The following is a 27,970-nucleotide window of genomic DNA, read 5'->3' as shown; positions in this document are numbered from 1 at the left end:
GATAGGGCGGTATATTAAATTAAACAAATAATAATAATAATAATAATAATAATAATAATAATAATAATAATAATAATAATAATAATAATAATAGTAGTAGTAGTAGTAATAGTAATAGTAATAGTAATAGTAATAGTAATAGTAATAGTAATAGTAGTAATAATAATAATAATAATAATAATAATAATAATAATAATAATAATAATAATAATAATAATAATAATAATAATAATAATAATAATAATAATAATAATAATGTTGCCAGGGAAGGGAGACGGTGGGGGAACTGATCTTTGGGAAGGGGGAACGGCTATGCACAGACCCCCTGCTGCTCTCTCTTCAGGGCCTGAATTGAGACTTCTGGGAGCAAGACAGATTTGGCCAACTATTCCGTTCGCTTTCTCCTTACAGGCATTTTACTATCCGGAAGATGCGGGACTTGCGTTTGGTGGTCCAGGTTCGTCCAGATTTCTTCGCCTGGAGGTTCACTACCACAATCCCCTGGAGCTCAAAGGTAAGCAAGATCTGTCTCCGCAACAGCGCTGACATTTTGCCGAACCAAGACGGAAGCAAAGACAAGGGATGTATCTGAGCAAAGGGGGCTGCGGCTAGGGATGAGAACACTACAGGGATGGGGCAGCCAGTGGCAAGACAGGACTGATTGTTACCAAGAAGATGCAGCCTGGGCTGCTTGGTGAGGCAATGCCCAGGTCTGGCACGTGTAGACCTGAAGCCCGCCACCTTTGTGAGCCTGCGGTCACCCCCAGAATTCTGAGACAATGTGGTAATTGAAGGGCAACAGGTGATACTGCAACGTTGCAACGTAGGGTCAAATACACATGGATCTCTGTTCCCTGAAATTTAAAAAAAGGCTCTGCGCTTGCCCACAACCCACTGCTTCCTTGTTGGGCAAAAGACTCCAAGTCACTACCAGGGGCGGGAAACTCAAACCCAGAGTCCCCCCCAGGCTTCCGCACTGCCCCGCGCTCTGCGTGGGGTTTTCCAAAAGGCGCTGTTCCGTCCAGGAGCAGATATGACACGCACTGAGGGGGTAGGAGAGTGGCAGATTCGGAGCAGCTGCATTGTCGCCGCTGCTGTAGTGGGGAGTGCGGCTGGACCCCGCGTTACTTGCTGCGAGTAGCGCGTTTCAAAAGGTGAGTGGGGAAACGGCCCCTGTTAGCAGAGTAATGAGCAGAATGTAGCTTTGTGCATCGCTTTATCATAGGAACAGTTATGTAGCTAAAGACCAGCCTTTTTCCCCTCAGAAATCATTCAACATAAGAGAGCTTTACTTAAACTGAGAAAGAAACACACTATATACGCAAAGTATCCTTTATACATCAATACATTCACAGTTCATTGTTTGGTTACAATTTCAAGCATAGCCTACAGTATTAGACATTTCCGTCAGAGCCTTTTTGGTTAAACAGAACACATCTTTCCTCAGCAAGAGTCAGGGAGCAACTGTTTCCAACTGTCACCTTTAGAACGTTCGTAGAGATCTCCCAGAATTCCCTGTTGCTGCATGCAAGCAAGGCTGTAAAATCCAACAGTAATCACAGCTAGAAAATGGCTGCAATGGGAGACAGGGCCTGCCAGTGAAGACTGCCATGCTCAGGTGGCCAGAGCAATGTTTTTTAGAAATCTGCAAAGCCAATCAAATCTCCGGTGGCCAATCAGAAACTTTGCTGGATAAAACCCCACCTGACCTGGCCACTTTCTAAAAACACTTGGTGGATGCCAGGAAAGCTGTTAGTAAGTGTCAGGGGCCCCTGGTCCTCTGGTCTAGATGTCTTGTTTGATTGTGGACCAAGGGGATGTGGAGCTTTCAAGGACATGGGGGAGGGCTGGGGGGCTTAATGGAGCTTCAGAGGGACACAGGAAGGTCGTGTAGTGGCCAAGGACAGAGGCTTTTGCCTGTTTCTTGCTGGGCAATGAAGAGGTAAAAAAGTGGAAAGCTTCACATTAAAGGAAGTCAGGAAAGGTCCTTGCTGTGGAGCTCTTCTGAAAGATTTCCAAGGAAAGGAGAAGCTAGCAGGCACGTAATGCCGAAGTCTAGCGGCCATATTTTTCTCCAGGAAGACTCCTACGCTCATAGAATCCAGGAGGTGAAACTTTCCAGCAATGGGAAAGGCGTGGGGGTGGGGTGAGCCTTCACCAGTTGAATTTCTGACTGCCAGGCAGTTGTTAGTATTTCCAGAGAAGTTAGCATCCTCTGGACTGAGATAAAATTTCTCTCATCCCCTGTGAGCAGGGTCCTTAGCTAACAGTGGGGTCTTCCCACACATCCCCCAAAGAGACTGCATCCTCCCCATTCCTTTGGCTGCTAGAGCACAGAAATGCTCGCGGTGGCGGAGACCGGGTGGCACCTTTCCAAACCACCAGCCAGGTGCTGCTGGGACTCTCTGTTTGGCCACTTTTTGGCAGAGCCACGTCTTTGAAAAGAGAACAAGGAAACACAGAAGAACGGCACTTACATAGATTTGAAACTGCCGGTTCCTTGACTTTCCAAGAATATTTTTGGAAAATCGCCCCATATTGTTTTCACACAAAGTGTTGGGAAGCAGCTTGGCTATAAATAATGGGGGTTGGTGCTTTCAGTTTAACTGATAGCACCTCCCTGGCTGTTCTTACCCATTTTGTTATGCCCAGCCTGGAGACAGACTTAAAAAGAGTTAGAAAGCCTCAAGAAATCAGATTTAGAGCACTGCTCCTTCACCTGTTCAGAGTATTCCCAACTGCAGGAACAAGCAAAAGGATGCAGTGAGGGGTGGGGGTATCATGAGAGATGCCAAGAGCAATCTGAGGGGACCATTCCCAGGGTACCTTGTGGCCCAGGATTCCAAGAAAAGTTCTCAGACCGCACAGTGCCGCACACATTGGTGGATTCTGCACAGAATATGTATAAAAAGTTGCAGTTGTTATAAAGGAACCCGTTTGCCTTTTCCTCATTCACAGGTGTGTGGGCCCTTTACCCATTCAGGCAGCTATTGGAGCCCATGGAAACAATAAGGGGTGCTTTCATGCCTTTGTAACCTCTATCTGTGGGTTCTGTGGGGCAGAACTTGGAATGAGTTTGCAACAACAAATTTTAAAAACAAAATGGTTTACTTTCTTAACATACAACATCAAACATCAACATTTAGTATCACACTTCAAGGTCCTGTTCAGGTTGCATTTTCAAGTCCTTCTAGTTACAGTCTGTTGATACTGCCAAGTCCAATTCTTCTTTGCAAGTGGGTTGGCTCCTGAAGACTCCAAGGGCTTGGTGAACAGGATTCAGCATGATGAAGGTTTCCAGGAGAACTCTCACCCATTACAACCACAAAAAGAAGCCCTGAAACAATAAACTCCAACATTTACAACATAGCAAAAATAAACAACTACCTTCCCAGTAGTTCCCAACAATATTGCAGTTACCTTAACAAGGTGTTAAGGGCTTATACAACCAAGGTCCAAGTCTGGTAGCCTTGTCTCCTCCAACTACATGAGTTCTGCAGCCTTCTCCTGCTTTGGGTCTCCACCCCTTTCTGGGTCAACCCATTCTGAGCATGGGGGTTACACAGGCAGCTTCAGCTACTGGCTTAAGGGTTAGGGGCGGGGGCGCAATTGTACCATGAGGAGTAGAGGAGAAATTCTACAGGTGCTTCTTTGCCTATCTGTGGGAAGAAAGGGGCACTCCTCAAGTCTCAGGCACTTTGATGGAGCCTGTGGAAGAGAACTTCTCAGGATTTGTCAAGGATGGTTGTGGGCTTTCCAGGCTTTGTGGCCGTGGTCTGGTAGACCTTGTTCCTAACATTTCACCTGCATCTTTGGCTGGCATCTTCAGAGGTGTATCAAAGAGAGAAGTGTGCTACAGGACAAGTGTGCTACGGGACACTTCTCTCTGTGATACACCTCTGAAGATGCCAGCCACAGATGCAGGCAAAACGTTAGATCTACCAGACAACAGCCGCACAGCCCGGAAAACCCACCACAACCAGTTGAGTCTAGCCATGAAAGCCAATTATACTTTGTCAAGGGCCCTTTCCCCACTCACTGTTTGCTGTGCGCTACTCTCGCCGAGTAGCGCGGGGTCCCACTGCACTCCCCACTACAGGGGCGGCTACAACGCAGCCGCCCCGACTCTGCTGCTCTTGCGCCCCCTCAGCGCGGGTCATTCTGGTGCTGCTCAAAACGGCGCCTTTTGATGACCCCGTGCAGGGCGCGGGGCAGTGGGGAAGCCCGGGGAACACGACCCTTGCGCTAAAAAGGTCTTGGACCAGACGAAACGGATGTCATTTTAAAAGTGGGGAAATGGCCAAGGATGTTTGTGTGTGTGTGTGTGCATTGTGTTCTGAAGCGGGAGGAAGGTGCTTCTGACTGTCGCTGCCTTTCAGGTTGCTGTCCTTCCCAGGCCCTATCAGTTTGCAGAATATTGGTACCCAGAGGGGCCATTATGCTGCAGTGACATTTCAGGCTGACTCAGAGTGCGCCAGAGCAGCCTCTTCCTCGAGGAGCTGCTGCTAATTACAGCCTTGGGCCAAAAAAAAAAAGATGTTACGTTACCCGGTGAAGTGTACACATTGCAGAATCCTGAAATCTCCAACTTGGGTTTGTAATGTGCCTTTCTTTCTCTCTTTCAAACCCAACTCAGATGTTGTTGTTGTTGTTTTAAAAAACCAAACAAGTCCCAGATTCCACTTAAAAATAGAAATGTTCAAAAAATAAAAAAGCAGTATCAGTTCTTTAAAAAAACAAACTCAGTTCAGCTGCTGTAATATCAAAGTGCAACCGCTCCGGCAGCCGTTTCCATTGGTTTCGAGGGGGAACACTTTCCCACATGCAATTTCATCCTACCCAGATGTGATGAATGTTAGGATTTGCAAGTGTCTGTCACAATCCTGACAACAAGGGGTTAACTGTGTGCAGGTTAATTAGCTAGTGAGGTCAGTGTCTTGCTATCTATTCATTGATTAGTCATTGGGCAGTTAATCCGACATTGCTGATGTGAGGCAGAGCACGTAGGTCAGAGGTTATAAAGTTAACTATGTTTTCTTTGTCTCACACACACACGAAGTTTTTCTTTGCTACCTGTAAGATGGATTCACCTTAAGAGGTGAAGGCCTAGGCCACATGTGGGCTCACATGTGCCTAAGTTCTGCAACTAAGTTTGTACTAGAATAGTAAGGATTTGTTATGTTCATTCCATGTATACCCTACCCTCATTTAGTTAAGTAAAGTTTCTTTTTATAATCACAGCAAAAGTCTCCTGGTCTTTCCTCTCACTCTGCTTATTACCCAAATAGGGAAACAATTCCCCAACAATGAAATTATCAGGGATTGTACCTCTTCCCCCCCCCCGCCCGCCCACCCACCCGATCACTTGTGCTAGCTACATTTCAGACAGCTAAGAACAAGCCGGTCCTTTTAACTGGCGATGCCAGGGATTGAACCTGTGGCCTTACTTGCCAAGCAGATGCTCTGCCAGTGAGCCACAGCCTCTACTCTACAGGCATCTTGCTGTGCTTATCATGGGGAGGGAGATCTAGTGTGGTTTACCTCTCTTTTTCTGAGTGCTCCCTTCCAGTGCCCAAGTTGGTAGATTATTATCATACAGCACAGGGTGTCAAACCCCTGATGCTGGCAGGGGATGATGGGAACTGTAGTCCATAGCATCTGGAGGGCCGCGAGTTTGACACCTATGTCATACAGGATGTGGTGGGAGACTTAGTGTAACTTTCTCTGCCTTTCCCCCCTTTCAGTTTGCCTCCTATGGGAGGATCCTGAATCTCTCCTTCTGTTCCCCCTGCCTGCCAGTCAATGGGTGTGAGCAATGCTTTCCCACTTTGGTCTGGCAGGCAAGTGGTGCTTCAGAGAACTGAGTGACTCATGCAAACCGAACTCCTGCTTATGCCAAGGGTCTGGGTGAAGTGGGGGGAGGGGTGGGGGGAGGAAACAACCACATATGGAGCTGAGTAGCACAGTGGTGGCAACTAGAATTTAGGAAGAAGAGAAAGAGCAAAATGAATGGTGGAGCCTGGGAGGAAAGGCTGCTGGGATTGCCAACTCTGAGTTTTGAAATCCCTGGAGATTTGGGGTGGAGCCAAGGACGTAGGTATGGGGGGTTCTTGGGTTTAACCCCCCCCCCATTATATGTCTGAAGCTCTGCCCCCATTTGTGGTTTTTCTGTATTTTTTAGTGTTTTTTCAGTTTCTGGCCTGCAGGGGGCGCAGTTTTTAGACTAGCTGGCATCACCAACATTTCAGGGATTTGTTGGGAGACTCTCCTGATGATACCACCCAGGTTTGGCTCCCACCAAATTTCCCCAGATTTTTCCAATGTCAACACTACAAATTATATATGTACTAGTTTTACTTTGCTACTTCTGTGTAGATTTCCAGGTCACATGGGACAATTTTATATTTCTCTGCTGCTTAAAGATACCAACCCTGATATAACATTCAGTGAATCCAGGTTTTGTGCAGCCGCACTTGAAGTACATCACAGGATAGTCTGTTCTATAAAAATAGGCTTAATAAATACTAAGGTTGACTTACAGGAGTGCACTGATCCAATAGTTGCAGTCTTTTATCTGCAAATTTTACTGTCCCATTATGCTTTGTTTCCTTTTAATATCTATGCTCTGGCATAGTGGCGTAGTGGCTAAGAGCAGTACGCAGTGGCGTAGTAGCATAGTGGCTAAGAGCAGTGGCTAAGAGCAGGTGTCACTCTGATCTGGAGGAACCGGGTTTGATTCCCAGCTCTGTCGCTTGAGTTGTGGAGGCTTATCTGAGGAATTCAGTTTAGCCTGTACACTCCCACACACACCAGCTGGGTGACCTTGGGCTAGTCACAGCTTCTCGGAGCTCTCTCAGCCTCACCCACCTCACAGGGTGTTTGTTGTGAGGGGGGAAGGGCGAGGAGATTGTAAGCTCCTTTGAGTCTCCTGCAGGAGAGAAAGGGGGAATATAAATCCAAACTCCTCCTCCTCCTCCTCCTCCTCCTCCTCCTCCTCCTCCTTCCTCCTCCTCCTCCTCCTCCTCCTCCTCTTCTTCTTCTTCTTCTTCTTCTTCTTCTTCTTCTTCTTCTTCTTCTTCTTCTTCTTCTTCTTCTTCTTCTTCTTCTTCTTCTTCTTCTTCTTCTTCTTCTTCTTCTCCTATCCCCTTTATGTTCCCATGCCTTTTTATGTTCCCAGTTTTCTTCAGTCAGTGGATTCTTTTAGATACATATTTACATTTTTAATATATTTTATCCTTTTAAGTTTATTTACCTTATGCTGGTCTATGACCGTAATGTTATCCATGGACATACCTGTGAAGAATGAAATGGAGGCAGCATGGTCCAGTTTGGCCCTGGAAAGGGACATGCAGCCCCTCTACATGTATCTGTTTGTTTCCCAGGCCGCCATGATTCTTCAGGGATTCGCCTCTATTACACAGCCTCTCTCCGCCCTCACGATGCCGGGATTATGGAACTGGGCTTGGTGTACACTCCAGTGATGGCGATCCCACCTGGCGAAAGCCATTTCTACTTGACAGGGTATTGCACTGATAAATGCACACAGATGGTGAGTACAGTCAGCAGAAGGGAAACACCTGTCATTGGCTCTGCCAGCCCCCCCTCCACCCCCACCATGGGCATGTTGTCTCTTCAGTAACTGCCACCCCCCATGGGGGTCGGGTGGGGGTCGGGTGGTCCACAGCTCAGTTCTGACAATGGATGGCAGTGGCCAGCAGATGGCCATGAGGAGCCATCTCCAGGGAGCCCCGGGATGGGTGTAGGGCCGTGGTGGCGAACCTTTGGCACTCCAGATGTTATGGACTACAATTCCCATCAGCCCCTGTCAGCATAGCCAATTGGCCATGCTGGCAGGGGCTGATAAGAGTATTAATCCCTGCCTCTGGATCCTGCCACAGATGTACCACCACTGGTGTAGGGAGTGGGTGTGTAAAATGAGAGGCCACTGGTGAGTTTGTCCGCTTGGAATGCCTGTCATTTTATTTCTCCTATGTCTGAGGGGGTTTTTCCCCCCTGGTTCAGTTTATATGCCATCTTGTTGACCCCAGTAGGACCTTGAAGTCTGCCCTGAACCATTTAAAAATTAATATTAAAAAAACTGGGATAAATAAATAAAATGGCAGCAAAAAGGGAGCAGCAGTGGCGTAGGAGGTTAAGAGCTCGTGTATCTAATCTGGAGGAACCGGGTTTTATTCCCTTTGAGTCTCCTGCAGGAGAGAAAGGGGGGATATAAATCCAAACTCCTCCTCCTCCTCCTCCTCCTCCTCCTCCTCCTCTTCTTCTTCTTCCTCTTCCTCTTCCTCTTCCTCTTCTTCTTCTTCTTCTCCTCCTTGTGTGACCAAAATGCACAGCTAGTTTTCAGTCACTGATCTTGCCTGCAGGGCGTGGACTGCAAGGTCAACATTATCATCAGCTCTGTCGGACAGAGGAGGATGGGAACTGAGATGGGGCTGCCTGTTCCCAGCCCCTGTTCTTCCTCTCCAGATGCCACCAGAGCAGGCAGGGCAAGCCTCGCCCTTCCCTGGCAGGGGGGTGGGTGGGTGGGAGCTGCGCCATTTCTCTTGGCAGCAGCCTGACAGCTGAGAGGTGGCTGAATACATCTTGACAGGCACCATCCTGACAGCACGTCATTCACTGCCTTATTAAACACCCCAGAACACTGGGCTGTTCTCTAAAAACCACCAATCAGCCCCTGCTGTCAAGGGTTTTTATTCTCGAATAATGCTGTGCAAAATGAGGAGCCAGACCCAGATGTTCAGGAATGGCAAGAAAGAGGCCTACCAGAATGGGAGCTCTTCCCCCTGCAGAGCCATCTGCCACTCAACGAGCAGGAGTGTTCCACCCATGCAGTTTCAGATCCTAAAAGGGGACCTCCTGGTACCCTGTTTCCCTGAATATAAGACATCCCCTGAAAATAAGACTGAAGTGTGAAATATAAGGCATCCCCCAAAAGTAAGACGTAGCAAAGTTTTTGTTTGGAAGCATGCCCGACGAACAGAACACAGAAAAATAAGACATCCCCTGAAAATAAGACATAGCGCATCTTTGGGAGCAAAAATTAATATAAGACACTGTCTTATTTTAGGGGAAACACGGTACCACCAGGGCCAGCGTCTGTTTCCATGTCTCTTTGAAATGGGCTGAGGCTCCAGCACTAAAAAGGGGATGTGGGAAGAGCAAAGGGGGCCAAGGAGGCTGAGAGTCCTCACATCAAAGTCGCGGCCTCTGACCAGAGGCCGGGTGTGGGCGGGTAGGGCAGAAAGGGGACGGTCCTCTCAGTGCAGAGAGCCAGTGATGCTGCCGCTGGACCTCTGATTCCTGGAAAGTGGGCAGGGAGAGGAATCAAGGAATCTTCTCTAAATTAAAATGGGAGAAATGTGCTCCTCAACCCTCAGAAAGACGTCCATAGATGGATTCAGCAGTAACCAGATGAACACAGACCTCCTTCTGGCAAGCGCAGAACAGCTCTCTTTGCAACACTTTCCCGGGTAGCCCCTCCCTTTCAGTCAGGACTGGGAGCCCCTTTCTGGGAAAGAGGGCGGGGCTCAGGGCTTCAGTGGCGTAGGAGGTTAAGAGCTCGTGTATCTAATCTGGAGGAACCGGGTTTGATTCCCAGCTCTGCCGCCTGAGCTGTGGAGGCTTATCTGGGGAATTCAGATTAGCCTGGGCACTCCCACACACGCCAGCTGGGTGACCTTGGGCGAGTCACAGCTTCTCGGAGCTCTCTCAGCCTCACCTACCTCACAGGGTGTTTGTTGTGAGGGGGGAAGGGCAAGGAGATTGTAAGCCACTTTGAGTCTCCTGCAGGAGAGAAAGGGGGGATATAAATCCAAACTCTTCTTCTTCTTCTTCTTCTTCTTCTTCTTCTTCTTCTTCTTCTTCTTCTTCTTCTTCTTCTTCTTCTTCTTCTTCTTCTTCTTCTTCTTCTTCTTCTTCTTCTTCTTCTTCTTCTTCTTCTTCTCCTCCTCCTCCTCCTCCTCCTCCTCCTCCTCCTCCTCCTCCTCCTCCTCCTCCTCCTGCCATGTTAGCTGCAGCATGGGATGAATTGGGGCTTCCTGGGGCTCCCTCTGAGCAGACGTCAGCTTCTCATATGGACTCCACCCGTGCCCCCTCCATTTCTGAGCATTGGATGCCTCCAGAAAAGGGGCTTCATTCTGAGTGACAGCTCAGCTGCTTTTGCGGCTGCTGAGGTGCCCCCGGGCATGATGGGGGCTCAATGTGCAAGATGTGAAATTCAGCATTCAAAACCTAGAACCTCTACATTCAAAGTTGTCCTGACGTGCCTCATGGCCCAAACTAGCCTGACCCCATCAGTTCTCAGAAGCGCAGTTTTGGCCCTGGCTAGTGCTTGGATGGGGGACAACCCAGGAGGCCGAGGGAAGGTTGCTCTGCAGAGGCTGTCTGCAGCAGAACCGCCTCTTTTCGTCTCTCTTGCCTAGAAAGCTGTATGAGGTCACCATAAGTTCTCTATGGCCCCTTCCGCACACACACAAAAATGCATTTTCAAACCACTTTCAGAACTGTTTGCAAGTGGATTTTGCTATTCCGCACAGCTTCAAAGAGCACTGAAAGCAGTTTGAAAGTGCATTATTCTGCATGTGCGGAATGAGCCATGACTTGACAGCGCTTTCTTTTTGTAATCTTATTTTATAAGATTACAATTAATTATTACAAATAAAATAGTATATGATGCTCACTTACGTTGATGAATGTCCGAAATTACAACATTTTACATGGGAATAAATATTTTCAAGTCTAAATATCTAAATACGGCATTTTTATTCTTATTCCTACGGTCTTTAATTGTCCCAGTCTTTAGTTTACATTGTCCAAAAAGACATTCCAAATTGACAGGACTTTCCACCCTCAAGATTTGGACCATAATGCAATTCAAAGGCTGTCGGCTGCTTGGAGTTCAGTTGGGTCAGGTGACGACAACCAGACATCAAACAGCAGCAGCAGCAGCAGGAGGAGGTCAATTCTTAGACTTCACTCAGCACCATCTGAGTCTTGAGCCCACTTTCTATGTCAGGAGAGTTCATGCACAGAAGAGCCCAGCCGAGCCGAGCCAAGCCCAGGAGGCACAGATAGGAAGGGATCCATAATCACTTGCGGGCTTCCCTTTCAATACGATGCAATAAAACAATAAAAGCAACAACCCGGGACTAACGTTCTGCTGTCTCCATATTGATATGGGACACCTTATCCTCCAGAGATTTCAACAACCTCTTTTACAAAACCAACCGAGCCAGCAATCATCGCTGCTCATTGTGGCAGGGGGTTCCACAAGCTAAAGGAACAACAGGTGGGCGGTAGGCTAGCTGATTTTTTAGGTGGAACTTAATCTGTTCCCTGCTGCCTTCCGTCATTTCACTGCAGCGGCCTGGCAAGAAACATTGCCCCTGACACTGTTAAAAAAGAAAGTTGTTTTAAAATTTCAAAATATTTAGGAAAACAACACCTATAAGAAGAAGAAGAAGAGTTTGGATTTATATCCCCCCTTTCTCTCCTGCAGGAGACTCAAAGGGGCTGACAATCTCCTTGCCCTTCCCCCCTCACAACAAACACCCTGTGAGGTAGGTGGGGCTGAGAGAGCTCCGAAGAACTGTGACTAGCCCAAGGTCACTCAGCTGGCGTGTGTGGGAGTGCCCAGGCTAATCTGAATCCCTCAGAGAAGACTCCACAGCTCAGGCGGCAGAGCTGGGAATCAAACCCAGTTCCTCCAGATTAGATACACGAGCTCTTAACCTCCTAGGCCACTGCTGACATGTTTAGGTCTTTACTATTTTGCATGAAGTTTGCCTGCTGCGACTGAGGTCGAAAGAGTGTGCTTAGTTTCAGGGATTCAGCAGCACTCTGGGTTTTGAACACTGGCGATCCTGTTGGTCCCTTTTGCTCCCTCCCTTTCCGTGCCAGGCGTTGCCGCCCTCTGGGATTCACGTCTTTGCCTCCCAACTACACACCCACCTGACTGGCAGGAGCGTGATGACCGTGCTGTCCCGCGAAGGGAGAGAAGAGGAAATCGTGAACATGGATCGGCATTACAGCCCCCACTTCCAGGCAGGTGGTGTTTCTGTCTATCTACCAGTCACACATTCCCCCCACCCACCCCTCTAAAGCTGCCTTTATGAACACACTGATTTAATCTAATTATGTTTGCATATTACCTGCCCTGCATGCCGATGCTTCTTTGAGCTATTGAAAGAAATGTAATATACAAATGTACCAATACCACTGGAACTTTCACATCAGAAGTAATTGTCTCTATGGGTGGAGACACCCCAGATTGGTCAGAACTTTCCTGCCCCTTGTACTGGTGACGCAGGCCCTGCAGAATACGGTGTGGCTGAAATAATTATTCCATAACCAGAGGTGGGATCCAGCCGGTTCTCACCAGTTCCCGAGAGTGGGTTAATAATTATTTGTGTGTGCCGAGAGGGGGTTACTAATTGGGTCTGCTTTTCTGTTAGAAATCCCATTAGGTCCAAAAATCATAAAGTCCTGTTGTTTCCTATGCGGCTGGTTAGCGAAGGTAGAAAACCGGATAATTCTCCCTGTTGGGCTGTTTTAAAAACATGTTTTAGAAATATGGTAAAGTTCCTTGTTTATGGAAAGTATCCTTCTTTTCATTCCTAGAAACAAAATTAAGTATTTGAAAGTATTAAGTATTTGACAGGCAGTCAAAATTAGAGGAGAAGTAGTTGTTTCTGTTGGCAGTAGACGATAGGACTTGCTACAATGAGTTTAAATTATGGACAGAAAGATACCAGCTGGAAATTAGGAACTTTTTTTTTTACAGTAAGAGTTTTTTACAGTAACAGAGAAATTATTAATGCCCCACCCCTGGAATGCCCAGCCACGCCCCCCTTGTGCCCCGCCCAGCCCCATTGGCGCTACGCCACTGTTTGAATCCCACCACCATGGGAACCTGTTACTAAAATTTTTGGATCCCACCACTGTGCATAACCCTGCACCTGAGTGTGGGGAGAGAAAAAACCCCACAGTCTATGCCATAAACCGTCAGAACTCATGAGTACAATCATTCTTCCCCCCCTCTGAATTCATCAGCTAAAACTTCAGTTGGCTGATATATACTGATATCGTGGCCCTAATTTTTTGCTGATGTCTGCCTCTCTGCAAGGTAGTGACTGGTCAGGAAAGCAAATTTAGATGTCAATCCTGCGCACAGCAGGCTGGTTGTATGCAGCTCTTTACAGAACAGGCCATGTTCAGAACTCCAAGAATTAGGCCACTGTCTCATTATGGTTTTATTTCCAGAAGCAAACTTTCTGGGTCAGAATTGTAGAGGAACACTGGGAAATGGGCAACAAACATTTTTGGGTCTGTGCCCTGAAGAGAACCCCCTCCCCCCTTTTATGCCTCTTCCTGCTGCTACTGATTGGCTTTTGGCTTCTGTTTCTTTTAGGAGATCCGCATGTTAAGAAAGATAGTGACCGTTTTGCCGGTAAGTGCTCCGTTCACTTCTATGGGGTGGTTTGTTTGAGTTGTGACATTGCTTCCTCGGGCTACAGCCCAAATGGAAACTTTTGTTTTCCTTATTTCATGAATCATTCTTGTAATGTAGACAGAAGATTGGAAGTTGTCAGAATTGCACATGAATTGTTGGCATCCTTCTCCTAAAGTAGGAAAGTGGACATTTGATAAGATGTATACCATGGCCGGGAGAAGGGATCCTCGCTTGGCAGGCCCAGTTCACTGTCCCAACAGCTACTTGGGCTCCATTATCTGAAGCGGACTCTGCTATGCTTCTTAGGCAAGACCAGAGGTGGGCCCAGCAGGTTCTCACAGATTCCCGAGAGTAGGTTACTAATTATTTGTGTGTGCCGAGAGGGGGTTACTCATTGGTGATTTTGCCTTAGTTACGCCCCTCCTCTCAGCAGTAGCGCGCAGAACTTGAAGCAGTCTAGCAGGAGGTGCACCGGCGTGCGTGGCAGCCTGCGCCTGCGTGCATTGGTTTCCCGCCCAAGGACCGGCGCAGCGGCTGCGTCCTTGCCACAGCCCCTCCCAGGAATGCCCCGCCCCCGGAATGCCCGGTCACGCCCCTGTTATGCCCCGCCCAGCCCCATTGGCGCTACGCCACTGTTTGAATCCCACCACCATGGGAACCTGTGACTAAAATTTTTGGATCCCACCACTGGCAAGACAGACAACTTCTATATTTGTGGTTCTCAAACTTCTTTGGGTCTCTGCTTACCATAAACTCATCCCCTACTATATGCTATAAAAAGCATTATTTAGAACAGTTATCAGTTATCAGTGTTATTACGGCCTATGGCTACTATTTAGAACAGTGATTTGCACAAACCATTAAGGAAAATAACGATGCAAAATTTGGGTCATTGAGAGAGAATTCAGGGTAATAATAACAAAAATTCTGGTAATCAGATGACAAACTATGCTGTGTACATATATGTACTTATAAATATTGGGGAAATGTTTGAGTATATTTTCAGAAAATCAATGTACAGAATTGCTACATATTTAAAAGGTTTAGATGCTAGACTAGGAAGATGTGTTTCTATGTCTGAAAATACAAAAAAAATGATGGACATGGATGGAGAACGGAGAATATGTTGAAATGTTTGACAGAGGTAAACAGTTTACATGAAAAGTCCTGGAAGACCAAAAAAATTAAGAAAAATAATAAAGGACTAGATTGCTTTAATTTATTTCCTCCTTTTAATACTTTTTCCTTTCATTTTATTACTGCTATTCTGAATAAAGACAGTGTGTTATATCTTCTTTACAAAGTTTTGTCAAGAAATTTCCTCTTTAACCAAAAATATACACAATCCTCCAATAATTATATTTATTTACCATAATTTTCCTCTTATTACTAGAATGTTTAAAATTATTTATACCCTATACTTTTTCTCTTCTATCCCCTAAATTTTCCTCTCTCTTTTTTGTTTTTCTAAACAGCCATTGAGAAAATTTAAATCCTTATATAACCTAGAAATATTAATATTGAGTGGGCGGCAACAAATATAACTGACGTAGCTAAAACGCCCACATCATAATCAACAGGTTCAGCAACCCAGAACACAGGGAAATAAATTCCACACGGTTCTAGGATGTTAAACTGACATGCAAAAACTTGAAAAATGACACCAGAGACAGAAATCACATACAGCGATTACAGCTTCTCAAAATGCAGTCTCGTACTCTGGTGGTGTTTTTACTAAATGTGTGATGGTTTCCCTCAGATTTAATCAGAACTGCAGAAAAAACAATTGCTGCTAACCTGCCTTCCATTGAGGACCTGTATACTGCACGGGTCAAAAAAAGGGCTGTGAAAATATTTACTGACCCCTCGCATCCTGGACATAAACTGTTTCAACTCTTACCCTCTAAACGTCGCTACAGAGCACTGCACACCAAGACAACTAGACATAAGAACAGTTTTTTCCCGAATGCCCTCACTCTGTTAAACAAATAATTCCCTCGATAATGTCAAACTATTTATTATATATTTATTATATAATTGCACTGCACTACTTTTTCATCATTCCTATTACCCATCCTCTCCTCCCACTGTATGGTACTGCCTATGACTATAGCCTGTGCTTAGATTTCATTTTATTTTATGAGTGTACATTTTATGTTTTTGTTACTATTGATTGTTTCCTGATTGCTTACTAGACCTATATGACAATCATTAAGTGCTGTACCTTATGATTCTTGACAAATGTATTTTCTTTTATGTACACTGAGAGCATATGCACCGGAGACAAATTCCTTGTGTGTCCAATCACACTTGGCCAATAAAGATTCTATTCTATTCTATTCTATTTCAGCGCTATGCAGAGGCAGAAACTTGGAGTGCCATTTGCAAGCCCAGTCAATTGGAAATAAGTGGACAACCGCTCAATCCTTTGGGGATTGGGCGGTATAGAAATCCCATAAATAAATAAAAATAAATAAACATGGTTGAAGGCTGCTGCTCTCTTACCCGTTAGCCCCCCTCCCCTTACCTCTGTTAGCCCCCTAACGGCTACAGCCGGCCCAGGGGGCACGACCACCCTCTTAGGGGACCACTGATCCTTTGGGAACGCTGCCAACTAGGCCCGAGGCAAGCTGAAGTGACCGAGGCCCTGCCATTGAGGTCTGCTCTGGACCCCAGTGGTGTGGGAGGGGAGAAGACAAGGGGAACTGGCTGACATTATTGCCACCTCAAAACACACCAGCAGGGGCTGATCCAAGCCCTTGCAGTTGTAAGAAACAATCTGGACAAAGTTGGTGAAGCAGGTAACAAAGCTTTTATTAGTTCTCGGTCTTGCAAGCCCGGGTGCCTTCTCAGAGAGAGACACACAGTTCCTTGGTTGTGCAGCAGCTTATATTGCCTTTTCAGGACCACCCAATCCCCTTCTCGTCTCCATTGGCAGGAGATAAGAGGGCTTAGCCTATTACAATTCATCTGGACATATTATGTCATATACCAGGTGGCATCTCCTCCAATTAATATTTCTCTATATGGTCAATTCCTGCAATTAGTGTCAACCCTGTTAGTATCTTCATGATGTATTTTCTTTCTGTGAGGACATCGTAGGTCCATCCAAGGGTTGCTTATCAGCAGGTGCCCCTCTTGGTACAAGGACCGAGGCCTGCTAATTGGAACCTGGATCCTGTCCCACCTTCCCATAACTATTGAATCCGGGCTTCAGAAGCATCTTAAAATGTTTCTTTATAAGATTTAAGTCGATTCGATTTCGATTTCGAATACCTTTAATGGCATATAGATTGTTTAAGATTAGCTTAGCAAGATAATAACAGCCTTTACAACTTTACAATTTCTGACGAGTTAAAATAACACCATTTAAAAATTTAGCCACCGCTTCCAACAGCTCGTAGTTGTGGCTGTTTAAAAGATATATAACCTTCTGTTTATCTGTAATGCCTTCACTTCCATGCAGGAAGGGGATTATGTGCTTCTTCCTACCTATCTCATAAAAGGGACAATCCAACAGCATATGAGATACTGTTTCCACAGAACCCATGCCACACGGGCATTTCCTTTCTTTATGTGGGATTCCAAGGTGGCGTCCAAGGCTAAAGGAAGAAGGCAGGGCAGATTTAAGTCAATATATTGGACAAACTGGCAGCTATTGGTCTAAAAGGCTTAATCGGATTTCTAAATAGAATTTCTGCTGGCCAGCTAGCATCTAGGGCCCTCTCTATAGAAGCAAACTGTCTTATGAACTGAGAAAAAGACATTTTCTTTGGCCATATTAAAGAATTATACAAAGATTCTCATAAAGCATACTTAAAATACATATATTTTTAAGGCCCTTTCCGCAAGGGCCAAATACAGCGCCCTGGGGACGGCAAAAACGCCGTCCCCAAGGAGCTGTTCGCATGGGGGGCGCAGCTGCTTCGCAGCCGCACCGCCCTCGCTCCTCCCCAGCGGTTTCCAACTGCTGCCGTGCAAACGGCAGCGGCTGGAAGGCGCCATCCTTCCCCTGTTTCCCAATCGACTTACCTTTCCTACCCTCGCGACCCGTCCGGCGTCGTACCGCTGAACCTGGGGACCGCCCCCCTGTCCACTGCTGCAACTCTGGGCGATTAGCGCCGGGGCAGGTATTGTTCAACCTGGCATTTCTACGCCGAGCGATATCGAAACTGAATAAATCGAAGCAATCGGCACTGGTCTGGCAATATCCCAGTAGTTACCGGGACCGTTCATGCGAATTGTCCCGGGGGGGTTGGATCGGCGTCATGTATGCCGACCCAACCCCCAGCGTGGCCATGCAGAAACTGCCTAAGTCCCATTATTTAGTTACAATATAGAAGCATTTTAAACGTAAAAACATATTTGAACTTTCCCCTACTAAACTCTTGAACCCTTTTTCCTGCCAGCTCATTAGAGCAAGTATACTGAACCAGCACACGTTATCGTCACACTCCCTTTTTCTACTAACAGACTTCAAAGGAGGAGATATGATAGTCAAGCCATTCATCTCTCCTTTGATTCCAATTAGTACCGTTAACTTCAGGTGGGATATGATCTCAGAGCAGATGTGCTTCATCTGAATTAGCCAACAATCTTTAAGACTTCTATCTGCTGCCAAGGTTACTATGCTCCCTTCTTCACTAACGGACTTCAGAAGAGGAGACATGATAACCTTGGAGTCAACTAGACTTCTAACATCTTTAAAGTGAACTTTATATGAACTCTACATAAACTTTTATAAAGCTAAATTATAGTCAGTGTTCAACAAACTTTGTATTTTCTGTGAAGGCTATATTCTTTGTGACTTCTAAATAATGCCTATATTTGTGCACTAAAATATGTTTATCTGTGAAAATACTTACTATAGTCTGACACAGTGGTGGGATCCAAAAATTTTAGTAACATGGTGGTGGGATTCAAACTGTGGCGTAGCGCCAATGGGTACTGGGCAGGGCATGGCCAGGGGCTGATGGCGAAGGCATTCCGAGGATGGGGCATTCCTGGGGGTGGGGCTGTGGCAAAGGGACAGCAGCCACTAATTGCCCGGTCCTTGGGTGGGAAAGCGAATGCACCCATGAGCGCATGCACCGCCGCACGCCTTGATTGCACCTCCTGCTAGTCTGCTTCAAGTTCTGCGCACTACTGCTGAGAGGAGGGGCATAACTAAGGCAAAAATCACGTGGCAAAATCACCATTTGGCAACCCCCTCTCGGCACACACAAATAATTAGTAACCTACTCTCGGGAACCTGTGAGAACCTGCTGGATCCCACCTCTGGTCTTACATTTTAGGAAAATACTTAATAATACCTTCTTTGTGTAAAAGCAACATTTTGTCATCTCTCACACAGTGAGAGTTGCCAACCTCCAGGTGGGGTCTGGAGCTCTCCTAGAATGACAACTGATTTCCAGGTGACAGAGATCAGCTGCCCTGGAAAAAATGGCTGCTTTGAAGGGTGGATTCAATGCCGTAGTCCCTGTTGAGGCCCTTCCCTTCCCCAGGCTCAGCCCTCAAAATCTCCAAGGATTTTCCAGCCCAGAGTTGGCAACTCTAATTGTATTGGAGCTTATTGAGGCAGTACAGCAGCTTGAGCAGGTGGGCAGAATACTTCAAGCCAGCTCTGCCGATCACACCCTCAATTGCAACAAAGATAGAGTGGGGTTCCCAGGGGCGGGAGGTAGGTTTTTTTAATGATTTGTTTGGATGATCTTCAGAGGGCTCTGATTTGTTTGTAATTCTGTTTCTCAGAGATATGACAAAACAAAATACAGCAACATCCACCCAGTAAAGTGAAAAAAAGCTAGGATTGTAAATTAGAATGTCTTTTCCATTAATAAAAGGCAAAAAGCACCCACTATTATTTTTCTTATAAGTTATCCGCTTCTTATAAGTTATCCGCTGGTTCCTTAATTAACCACTCATATTCATAGTATACTTGCCATTTTTCGGTAGTGAGCTGCCACTGTAAATCCCAGAGCAGTGATTTATTACTTCCTTAGAATTCAGAAGAATAATTAGTGACGCTGGTCTTATACTGACACATGAAATGTCATCAAAACTTTGCTTCTCAGTTCTCGAACAACCAGCCAGCCTCAATTCAGTCCCCGTTCCACCAAAGACAAGAAAGATCAGCGTGACCTTCTGAATACTTCCAGCATTTAAATCTTGCTGCGTTACATATTTTATTCAGGGAGGACTCGCAAGAGAAAGAAATCCCATTGGTTTTCCCTCTCTCTGCCCCACATCCTTGTCCGGTTGTCCTCCCTACCTAATTCTCTGCCCGCTGTCGTTGCCTGGTTTACCCTCCTTGTCCTTTTTACTGGTGGTGATGGAGGAAAATGCCATCAAGTTGCTGCTGAGTTAGGAGACTTCTCATGAGGTTTTCATGGCAAGGACTTCTCATGGCAGAGGTGGTTTGTCATTGCCTGCCTCTGCATAGTGACCCTGGACTTCCTTAGTGGTCTCCTATCGAAATATTAACCAGGGTCAACCCTTCTTAGTTCCAGGATGTAGTAAGATTGGGCTCGACTGGGCCATCCAGGACAGGGTATCCTTTTTATTGGGTCTGCCCCAGTGGTGGGATTCAGCCGGTTCGCACCACTTCAGCAGAACCGGTTGTTAAAATGGAACGTGTAAACATCCAGTTGTTAAATTAGTTGAATCCCACCACTGGTCTGCCCTAATGGACAGCATATATCAAATATTTTGGTTAAGATACAAACAGATTAAAAAATCCCATCCGAAACAGGTTGGCCCTACAAATGCTGACTGGCTTTATTATCCATCAACAACCTTATCAGACATTGAAGGCCGTTTCCACATGGTCTAAATATCCTGGGTTGAGCAAGAGAAATACCCCCGTTCTGTACAAGAATTCTGCATGGTCCCTGGTCCTCAAGCAAGTTTGCCCCACAATATTTCCCTCCTCCTGGAGCATTCAAAAATTGCCAAACTGGCAATTCTTTTCCAAACTCCTGAGGTGAGCCCGCTACTGTGCAACCGCCACGGGAGCTGAACCAGTTTATTTTTCCCATCCAGCTGCCTGATCTCCCCTCCCCTCCGCCCACCCCCCTGATCGCCTGACGTTCATTCAAGCTGCCACTCAAAAACAACAGCCAATCAGAATGCGGGACACTGGGCATGCTCAGATACCCTTGCAATGTAAATACAGAAGTCCCGGGCTCATGCAAAAGGAATTGGAGTATTTCCTCCCAAACTTCACTGGATTCCTTCACAAAACAGGCAGCCTTGTGAAAGGAGAAACCAGGATAAAACAGGCCCTGACTGTAAGAAACTGGTTGTAACTAGGTATGGTTCTGCCATGCAGAAATGGCCATTGTTTCCCTGCATCTTCCATAGTTATCAGAGGCAGTTTCCGCACAGCCAAGGGAGAGACCCTGCATCGGCATTAATCATGCCGATGCAGGCTCTGGGGCCATTCGCACAAACGGCCCCATGGGATGCGCAGCTGTGGGAGCAAGCTCCGCACAGCCGCATATTCCCCTCCCTGGCCCCAAATGCCTCGTTACCTTCTGCTGGCAGCCGTGTCACTCTATCGGCGCTCTGAGGAGGGAAGGGGACACGCCCCCATGGCCAGAGTGACGGCTGAAGCACTGGAGACCAGGGGGCGTGTCCCCTTCCCTCCTCAGAGCGACGATAGAGCGACGCAGCTGCCAGCAGAAATGCTGAGCTTACGTTTGAAACAGGAAGGAGGGGAAAATGCCAGCTTCCACCCGCTGCCGTTCGCATGGCAGCGGATGGAAGCCGGCGTTTGCAGGAAAACTCGCTCCCCAAGCGAGTTTTGAATACACCGTTTTGCGGGCACAGAGCGCCGCTGCATCGATTTGGCAGTGGCGCCTGTGCGAAGGGTCCCCGCCAAAACGATGTTTTACCGGGCTGAAGCCGTTGCTTTCAGCCCATGCAGAAACTGCCAGAGTGTTCCCTGTGAATGCAGAGCTGTCCCTGTGCTGCTGGGGGAAAGTGCCCCTAGTGCTGTCTGCTACAAGATCCTCTCTGCCCTCCCAACTTCAGTCCCTCTTCCAGGCATTTTGTCTCCTCCCATCACATTAGGGTCCAGCCCCTGGCTGCCAGATAGCAAATGAGACCATCTCTTCTCTTTCTGTCAACAGGGTGATGTGCTCAGGACCACGTGTGCTTACAACACTGAAGACAGGACGCAAGCAACTGTGGTAACTGTGTCTGTCTGTGTGCAAAGACAGTGGGGATTTTCTGGAGCTATCAGTTTAGGGCTGGAAATTCTCTACTGCCTCAGTTTCTCCATCACAAACATTGCTCTCCAGCATACACAGAATATTCAGCAAATATTTGACCAGATCCCAAAGATCCATCAAATATTTTCTACAAACATTTGACATCTTGTTAGGTTTGGATAGCCAACACACAATGAGCTTGTTTATCTGACAAATTCTGGTTGGTGGTATGCAAAAGATGGCAATGTTTGATGCCAGATGGCTTGCGGTAATGATACCTGTGAAATTAAAACAGAATCAAAAACAAATATAGGTTTAAAACACTGAAGCAAAACTTCACCTTCAAGTCCCAAGCTTTGAGTCCCAGATCCAAAAATTTACATTAAAAATGTAAGTGGTGAAATCCCCTAAGTGTGCGCCCCAGAGCGTTTGGGGGTATGCAAGAAAAATTACTGGGAGCACAATTTTAGGGAAATGGGTTGCCATGGGATATGCAAGTGAACAAAGGTTGGGAACCACTGCTCTAGGCTGATCTTCCATTGATGGCCTCCTTCCAACTCTACGGCTCTATGATTCTAAGGTTAAGGTTGGGCAGGAAGGGCTTTTGCTGGAGGAGCTGGGCCTGGGGCACAATTTATAAAAAGTTGATCTTGAGAGTGAAGCTGGATCCCGAGTGAATATTTTTGCTTTGATGTCCTCTGCAGGGTGGTTTTGGGATCACGGACGAAATGTGTGTGAATTATATCCACTACTATCCGCAGAGGGAGCTGGAGCTGTGCAAGAGTGCCGTTGATCTGGGCTTCCTCCATCGATATTTTAATCTGGTGAACAGGTGATGTATCCTCTGGTCCACGTCCAACTGCAGATTCAAATCCATTTCCAGCCGACAATAATTGTTTTGCTATTTTATTCATTCTGGACATTGAAAAACTGCTTTTATGTTCAACAAATTGGTTTTCAATACTGAAGCACATGACATTAAAACCATTAATATAAAAGAGAGCACAATTTGGCTGTTGTGGGTTTTCTCAGCAGGCAAAATGTTAGGAGCTAAAACTTCCAGACCGTGGCCACACAACTCAGAAAACCCACAACAGCCAGCTAATTCCAGCTGTGGAAGACATCGACAATGCAGAGCACAGTTCCTGCCGTCCAGCATAAAATCTGACAAATAAGAGCAGGCAATTAATGGAAAGGTTTAAATATATATGTGATGGCAAACCTATGGCACGGGTGCCAGAGGTGGCACTCAGGGCCCTCTCTGGGGGCACACACAAACAGAGTTCATCATGTGGGGGGGAAATCGCCCCCCCCCCACACATCTAGGCTGGCCTGGGCTGCTGGGCTCGATTATTAGCATTAAACCTAAGACCTAGTCTTGGGGAAGCAGTATAGGTAATCCTGTTAAGCGCTGTTAAACCCCACTGATTTTCATGCAAAGAACTAAAGCGTGATCCTTTACCTGGGAGTAAGCTCGGTTGCTGGCAATGTGGCTTGCTTCTGAGTAAACCCTCCTAGAGTCGTGATTCACCTGTTCGAAGAGTTGCACGGTTGCTTCAAAGCAAAGCCACCAACTACCACCAAGCTTACTCCCGAGTAATGCATGCCTCAGAGCCAACCATTTTTTCTAAACTTAAACCTCAGTATTCAGGTTCAATTGCCGTGTTGGCACTTTGTGATAAATAAGTGGGTTTTGGGTTGCAATTTGGGCACTTGGTCTCGAAAAGGTCCGCCATCACTGAAATATATCATTAAATGCTCCTCATCATTTTCAAAATCTGGTACAAGAGTCTCCTGAAAGACAGGACAGATGTTGCCTCCTGGGCTGCCAAAGGAAGGATTGGAGCGACTGCAGGGAATGTCCTGCTCCTAGTTCACAGGTGCTCTCACTGGCTGATCTCTATGAGCAGCACTGGTGGTAATTGGCCCAACTGTTCGTCAGCCATTTCAAGAACAGAGAAAGCCTCTTTCCGTGTTCTGGATCCTAGTCAGACCATTGAGGAGAGAGGGTGGCCAACATCACCTACCACGAAGGGTTGCGTACGCGTGGAATGCGTGCTCTCAGATGGTATGAGTTTATTGACCGAGGAACCAGCTCGAGAAGCAGATTGCCCTTTGCCTTTTCAGAAGACAGCAATATGTATATGGCCTATATAGAGACAGAGTCGCAACTGCAAATGATGTAGTGACGTAGCTATAATGGGGACATCTAGGACAAACGCCCTGGGCGCCCCCCGGTGAGTCACGTGGGGGGCGGAAAATTGCCCTCCACACACCTCCCCCTTCCCTCCTTGCCCCGCTCCACCCAGCCCCAAAGCTTTTCAGCCAGCTGCAAAGAGCAGCTGGCTGAACTAAGGTAAGTGGGCAGGGGCTTTGCAGGGCAGCACCGGGGGGGGGGCGTGGGGGGGCCGGGCGCCATTTCCCCCCTAAGCCTCTGGTTGTGGGCAAAGTCTTTGACTATGTCTTGATGTTTCCATGCCACCAAATTCAGCAGAGGAAATCCCACCTGGCCCATCACTGCCTTAGAGACCCCCCTACATTATCCTGCTGGGATTTTTATAGTCAGGCAAAAAGAGCCTTGCTGGTGGACTCCCGCATGCCAAAGCCCATCCATGGTGGACTGGGGGCGGGAATTGCCTGCTGTTTTTGCTGCAACCAATTTGAAGCGTGTCTGTGCAAGGGGAATGTTGGATTGGGAGCCTGGGTTGGATGTAGCTCACAAGCTTCCGGTTGGGCATTTCCAGTATTTCTCCTTCTTGTAGGTTTAATGACGAGGAAATTTGCACATGCCCAGAGACCTCTGTCACGCAGCAGTTTTCTTCTGTCCCCTGGAATTCTTTCAACAGAGATGTCCTGAAGTCCCTTTATGACTTTGCTCCAATTTCGGTGCATTGCAACAAGTCCTCCGCTGTCCGATTCCCGGTACGTATGGCAAATGGAGAAAATGAACAGACTGTGGGCTTTGTTTAGGTTTGGCCAAACACAAGTTCACAGAACTCCAGACCCTCCATCGCAGCAGATGATGCCGAACTACCCTCTCATCCTTGCCTTTCCACATGCTGACACTTTGTGTTTCAATCACTGATCCCCAAAAGCAGATAAGGGGAAAACAACGATGACCCTGTGGGCAGATTGCTAGTGATGCAGAGGAGCATCAGACTCACAGACTCTTAGAAACTAAGCAGAGTTGGCCCTGATGAGTAGTTGGATGGGAGACTCCCAAGGACATCCAGGGTCCTGATGAGGAGGCAGGCCATGGCAGAGCACCTCTAAACATCTATTGCCTTGGAAACCCTCTGGGGCCACCGTACGTTGGCTGCAAATTAATGACACTTTACTCACAAACAAAACTGGTCTCCGGTTGTTGTGGGTTTTCCGGGCTACGTGGCCATGGTCTGGTAGATCTTGTCCCTAACATTTCACCTGCATCTGTGAACGGCATCTTCAGAGGTGTATCACAGAGAGAGGTCTGTTACACACTGTGTCCAGTGAGAAGGGAATGTTTATTGGGGTACATATTGTCCATGTCCCAGGGTGGGAAACCAATCAGTAAGTGATTGGGTGGAACTTGCTAAGGTGCCCCAAGGTTGGCAGCAGATAGTAAGAGAGAGCCACCTGGCTTCCTGCCCCATGAGATAATGGATGCAATTCTTTCTCTCAAGGGACCAGAGGGCCAGGGGAAGCCTTGTTATCTACAAAGTGTGTGAAGCCATAAAGTAAGGATCAAGGAAAGAATGCACCAAATGGCGACGGTTACGTATATCTTTTAGCAGCATTGGTTTGTTGTTATAAACGGGTTACATTGATTCAGGAATTCATCTCCATCACATAGATACTATCCTCCTGACATCTGACCATTTTGCTGTCTGGTCAGTTTCAACCTCAGCTTTCACACAACATTTTGTGTGCAGCTGAAGGGATTATCCCTTCCTCCATTTGCTGAAGGTTGCCAGGGAATGTTTGCTCTGCAGGCTCCGATCTTGGGTGCCTTTTCAGCCTGAAAAGTACATAGTTGTATTCAGTTGGTCCTGCAGATCCTGGCAATGTATGCTTTTCCTATTTAATTTTTTTTCCAGAAGCTGTCTTTGTAGCATGCGCAGACGCACATAAAGAGAATTATGGCCACTTGGAAGACAGGTCTTCTGCCCATTGAAAAGCATTGGGTTTTCCTGCCCTCTGCCAACCTACTAAGGTTTTTCTGTACAGTAAGAGCCTGCAGAGCAAATGCCTTGGGCCAAAGGGCAGCAGGGAGAATCCCTTTAGCTGCACAGAAAATGTTGGGTGCAAGTGGAGGGTGAAACTGACCAGAGAGCATAACAGTTGGGTGGGAAACACAGGACGCCTACGGAGCTCTGCATTCCGCACAGCCAGGCAGGAGACGTCTTCCAGACAGCTGGGGGGTGTTTTTAAAAAAGCACATCTTGAGCAGAAATAAGGCATCCTAAAGACATCTTGGGGGAAAAGGCTGTGCGGAGTGCCTTCCCAAGAGAGCAGCAGTGGCGTAGGAGGTTAAGAGCTCGTGTATTTAATCTGGAGGAACCGGGTTTGATTCCCAGCTCTGCCGCCTGAGCTGTGGAGGCTTATCTGGGGAATTCAGATTAGCCTGTGCACTCCCACACATGCCAGCTGGGTGACCTTGGGCTAGTCACAGCTCTACGGAGCTCTCTCAGCCCCACCCACCTTACAGGGTGTTCGTTGTGAGGGGGGAAGGGCAAGGAGATTGTAAGCCCCTTTGAGTCTCCTGCAGGAGAGAAAGGGGGGATATAAATCCAAACTCCTCCTCCTCCTTTTCTTCTTCTTCTTCTTCTTCTTCTTCTTCTTCTTCTTCTTCTTCTTCTTCTCCTTCTCCTTCTCCTTCTCCTTCTCCTTCTCCTCCTCCTCCTCCTCCTCCTCCTCCTCCTCCTCCTCCTCCTCCTTCTCCTTCTTCTGTGTCCTCAGGATGTCTTATTTCAGCTGTGCAGAATGGACCCTAGTCCTCAAGACTTTACAGCAGAAGGCCTGAGTGTCTGTTTTTTTCTCTGCAGGGTGAATGGGAAAAGCAACCTCTTCCGAAGATTACGGAGGTGCTGCCAGATTTAGCCCTACGCTGTGAGCCTCGCCTAAGCCACCCTCCAGCGTCTCCCACTCCCGTGGAGCTCAACAGGGAAGAGCCAGGCCTGGCGTGACGCCGACAAAGAATGCTTCCTCATCTCAGTGCCACAAATGCCGCTCTGGCCAAACTTTGGTTTCTCGGGTGCCTGCAGCAGGCTGAGGTCCGGCATCGTTTTGCGGGGAGGGATTTGGCACAGGAGTCCGAGCGGTGGCTGATTTTGACGGGAATGACCCTGGCTTCCTGGGTGAGCAGACGCAGGTCAGCAAGGAGCTTGGCAGCATCCAGGTGGTTTTCAGACCTCAGAAGATTTCCTAATTGATATCCAGAATAAAAAACCCCCACAGGATCTATTTCCTCCGGAGGCCTTTGTGACAGGCAAGATTGTCCAGGCAGGCAGGCAGAAGCGTACCAGGGGCAAATGGCGCCCGGAGACAAATTGTCTCCAGGACGCCCCCCCAGGCTCTGCCCCCCACCACCCTAGCTCCACTCGATGCCTCCAGGCTCCACCCCCACTGCCCTCAACCCTGCCCATGTCACCATGGACATGGGCAAGGTCTAGGGTGCCCACCTCCCCCCCCCCAGACTCCCCCTGCTGGCTGGGTTCTCAGCCGGCAGCCTGCCATCTCTTCTGAAGAGAGGGGGGAGTCCAGGGTGGGGTTGAGGGTGCTCGTCGTTTTTTGCGTGCCTCGGATGGGGTCGAGGCACGCAAAAACAATGAGACAGCTGGACTTCCTGGTCACGTGGGGCGCCGATTTTGCGCCCCCCCATGTGACCAGAAGAGTGGCGCCCGGGGACAAGGGGTACCCCTTGTCCCTAGGCAGATACGCCACTGCAGGCAGGCAAGCGGTCCTCCCAGCCAGTTATTTAAGCCTCAGTTTCGCCCAGACTGGGCTATGCTTGCACACCCTAGATGTGGGGCAGGGGCTGCTTGGGAGGTTGCCTGAGCATGCGGCTGCTTCAGTTATTAACTGAGGGCGAGCTGGGATTTGTCCCATTCTGACAGATTTTGAGACTTGAGTGGTTTCCTGGCTCAGCCCAGGGTGCTGATGTTCGCTTTGAAAGCCCTGGGTAGAATGGGGTCAGATCTCCGAAGGCCTGAAATCTCACCTTGCTGGCTGGTCTCCCTGTTCTTCCTCCATCCAGAAGACACAGAAAGAGGCCTTCTCAACAGACTGCACTGCTCCTTGCCAAGGGGGC

General features: G+C 47.5%; 1 protein-coding gene across 1 annotated transcript in view; it reads left to right on the top strand.

Annotated features, from left to right (window-relative positions):
- The window catches only part of DBH (dopamine beta-hydroxylase), a 53,546-nt gene extending 26,284 nt beyond the window's left edge, over nucleotides 1-27,262 (top strand). Inside the window, exons 5-12 of the mRNA XM_048512971.1 lie at nucleotides 412-514; nucleotides 7,383-7,549; nucleotides 11,917-12,060; nucleotides 13,427-13,465; nucleotides 21,601-21,660; nucleotides 22,386-22,513; nucleotides 24,444-24,603; nucleotides 26,706-27,262. Of these exons, the coding sequence (XP_048368928.1) occupies nucleotides 412-514; nucleotides 7,383-7,549; nucleotides 11,917-12,060; nucleotides 13,427-13,465; nucleotides 21,601-21,660; nucleotides 22,386-22,513; nucleotides 24,444-24,603; nucleotides 26,706-26,846 (942 nt within the window). The 3' untranslated portion in view covers nucleotides 26,847-27,262. The remainder of the gene's footprint in view (nucleotides 1-411; nucleotides 515-7,382; nucleotides 7,550-11,916; nucleotides 12,061-13,426; nucleotides 13,466-21,600; nucleotides 21,661-22,385; nucleotides 22,514-24,443; nucleotides 24,604-26,705) is intronic.
- The last annotated feature ends 708 nt before the right edge of the window (nucleotides 27,263-27,970 follow it).

This window comes from Sphaerodactylus townsendi, linkage group LG12, assembly GCF_021028975.2.
Source record: "Sphaerodactylus townsendi isolate TG3544 linkage group LG12, MPM_Stown_v2.3, whole genome shotgun sequence".
Lineage (NCBI taxonomy): Eukaryota > Metazoa > Chordata > Lepidosauria > Squamata > Sphaerodactylidae > Sphaerodactylus > Sphaerodactylus townsendi.
The sequence above is the reverse complement of the archived record's forward strand: the minus strand, read 5'-3'. Positions and strand labels throughout refer to the sequence as shown.